This window comes from Solea senegalensis, unplaced genomic scaffold (assembly GCF_019176455.1).
Source record: "Solea senegalensis isolate Sse05_10M unplaced genomic scaffold, IFAPA_SoseM_1 scf7180000015632, whole genome shotgun sequence".
Lineage (NCBI taxonomy): Eukaryota > Metazoa > Chordata > Actinopteri > Pleuronectiformes > Soleidae > Solea > Solea senegalensis.
The window spans coordinates 17,501-20,484 of NW_025321393.1; the positions used below are offsets into that span (position 1 = coordinate 17,501).

Genomic DNA, 2,984 nt, shown 5'->3' on the forward strand with positions numbered 1-2,984 from the left:
TGAGTGTGTTTGTGTGTGTGGGAGAGGAGTGTGGTGTGGGAGAGGAGTGTGTGTGAGTGTGTGTGTGTTTGTGTGGTGTGTGTGTGTGTGGAGAGTGAGTGTGTGGTTTGTGTGTGTGGGAGAGTGTGGCAGTGTGTGTGTGTGTGTGTGTGGGAGAGTGAGTGTGTGTGTGTGTGTGTGTGTGTGTGTGTGTGTGGGAGAGTGAGTGTGTGTGTGTGTGTGTGTGTGTGTGTGTGTGTGTGTGTGTGTGAGGTGTGTGTGTGTGTGTGTGTGTGTGTGTGTGTGTGTGTGTGTGTGTGGGAGTGAGTGTGTGTGTGTGTGTGTGTGTGTGTGTGTGTGTGGGAGAGTGAGTGGTTACAAGCTTCAGTTTCCTTGTGTCCGCACTGGGACATTTGTTGACCGTAAACCTCAGTATTTGTCCTCTGTGATGCCTCGTTGACCCTCTGACCTCACCCTCATGAACTCCACGCTGTTGTCCAGCGGCGTTTCTTTGCGGAAAAGCAGCAGGAAGTTCTCCTCCTCTGGCAGCATCATGGCGGCAAGCTGGAAACACACGGTTCACACTTTTACTTTTGTTTTCCTCCGTGAATAAAAAGACAAACGAAGGTTTCTGCTCCATGTCGTGACGGCCTGTAGGGGGCAGGATGTTTTTTACCTTGTGTATCTGCAGACGTCCGTCAGCCGTGCAGTCGTAACTCGGCGCGATCTTTGCTCTCAGGCGTCTGATTTTGTCCTCGCTGATCTCGTCTCTCTGAAAAAAACATTGTTTTGTCACTTTATTAAAATGATGTTAGCTCCTCCCACAAGTTCGATCACAATCTGATGGTTTAGTGAAAGAAAAACACAAACAATCTCCAAACACTCGTGGTGGATTTTTTTTTACGTATGAAACATCACATAACGTATGTTTTTGAGGTGGGCCAGATTAGCTTGCTAGTTAGCAAAGTGAGCTATAACGCTAAAATCAACAACTTGAGCGCACTTTTAACATGCGCTAACTGAGCGTTAGCTTATTGTCCAGCTAGCTTGTTCTGGTTTTGGGTAAAAAAAGCGAGTACACTAACTAGCTAACCAGCCACACAATCCACTCTCTGATTAGCTAGCTTATTCTTGTTTGGACAAACAGTGAAGATGCTATGCTAACTAGCCACAACAATAGTTCATTCCAGTTTTACTCGGAGGTGAAAATCTCCCAGTTTTCCAGTTTTAATTGAGCGACCCTGTCACTGTGATGTTAGCGGAACATTCTTTAGCCTTATTCTTCAGTTAGCTTGTTCTTGTTCGGATAAAAAAAAAAGTGAATATGCTAGCTAGCTAGCTAGCCACTTCACCTAGTCTCTGACTAGCAGTTAGCTTGTTCTCCAGCTTGCTTGTTCTTGGTTGGACAGATGCTATGCTAACTAGCCACAACAATAGTTAATTCCAGTTTTACCTGAGGTAGTTAAACCAATAAAACACACAATAATTTAGAAATAACGAATGAACGGATTAATGTTATTATTTAAATGATTAGCTACCTGAGCAGCTGTAGCTTACAACGGCTCTCCCCTCTTTCTTACTTTTTCTTGTTTTTTCTCCCTTTTTCTGGCATGTTTTATGCTTTTTCCTTAAAATGGTTGAATCCTGCTGCCACCTCGCGCACAATGAGACCACTTTTATTACTTTTGCATTCTGTTTAATGCTGTTTTTACTGTGCACATCTCGGTTTAGTCTTTTTTCTACACTGTGTGTACATTTTTAGATATTGTGCGTTCTTATCTTATTTTTATCTCTACTTTATTACTTACTCTATATTAGAGTGTCATTTTTTACTATATTGTATTTTATTTTATTCTGTTCTCACTCTTATTCTATAAAGTCATTCATTCATCATTCATGATAATAATAAAGTTTGACCGACTTTATCAAATCTGATCTGGGTTCATTCTCAGGTGGTAGCGCCCCCTGCGGTTCTCTTTTAATCAGCTCTGTACTGCCACCACGTGGCTGCACTCAGTTTTAATGAAACAGATTTAAAAGAAGCTTCTCGGTTAACCTTCGTCCCAGTTTTTTCCAACACACTGCGAAAGAAGGCGTCCAAGTGTTTGTCCTCGATGAAGCCGCGATCTAAACAAACAAACACAGCATTATGATAATAATAATAATAATAATAATGATCACGTCACCTTTAGAAAACTAAAGTCATTTCTGTTTTACCTTATTTTTTCTCTTCTTCAAACCATCATATACACATCATTGTCCATCTTGCTATCATTATATTATCATAGTAATTATTATTGATGTGACATGATTATCATGATAATCTTATTTTTGAAAAACAAAAGAGTAATAAAAACAATATTCACTTGACTATTATATGATGATGATGATGGTATGATTTGGTATTTTTCGCTGTTTTCTTCAGTTTATAACAGATGTAAATATTTCTATTGTATAATTATTGTCTTTTAAATCATAGTTTTAAAGTTATATATAAAATATGTTAATGAAACCTTGTGACTGACACAGTTACAAAATTCAGGATCAAAATAAATTTCTGATTCTGATATCACACAAAAACAAAAAATACAGATTTAAATGAATAAATTGAAGAAGAGAATTGTTTCTCACCGTCTGCGTCGAAATGTTGCCAAATGAGTAAAAAAGCTGCAGCGTCCAGTTTGTCCACGGAGCTGTCCATGGTTCTGAAGACACCAGACCAGAGGACGAGGATGGACGAGAGACACAAAAGAAATGTGTCTTTAAAGGTGGACGGAGAGAAAATGAAGCCAGAGAAAAAGAGAGAGAGGCCAATCAGAAGAATACACTGTAAAAACAGCTCTGTAAGAAATAAACCAAATTTTCTTAAATTGCTTTAAGAAAATATTTATCTTACTTTTAGTGACTGTTTTACAGTGTAATTAAGATTATGTACAAACTATTAAAATTAGATAATTTTTCGTTTTAGGCAAAAAGAAAAATTAACAATTTCCCAGAAATAAGAA

At 38.5% G+C, this 2,984-nt stretch overlaps 1 protein-coding gene across 1 annotated transcript in view; it reads right to left on the reverse strand.

Annotated features, from left to right (window-relative positions):
- The window catches only part of LOC122762411 (secretagogin-like), a 5,989-nt gene extending 3,162 nt beyond the window's left edge, over positions 1 to 2,827 (reverse strand). Inside the window, exons 1-4 of the mRNA XM_044017592.1 lie at positions 2,611 to 2,827; positions 2,036 to 2,106; positions 656 to 751; positions 454 to 543 (exon numbers count right to left, since the gene is read on the reverse strand). Of these exons, the coding sequence (XP_043873527.1) occupies positions 454 to 543; positions 656 to 751; positions 2,036 to 2,106; positions 2,611 to 2,680 (327 nt within the window). The 5' untranslated portion in view covers positions 2,681 to 2,827. The remainder of the gene's footprint in view (positions 1 to 453; positions 544 to 655; positions 752 to 2,035; positions 2,107 to 2,610) is intronic.
- Positions 2,828 to 2,984: the final 157 nt, after the last annotated feature.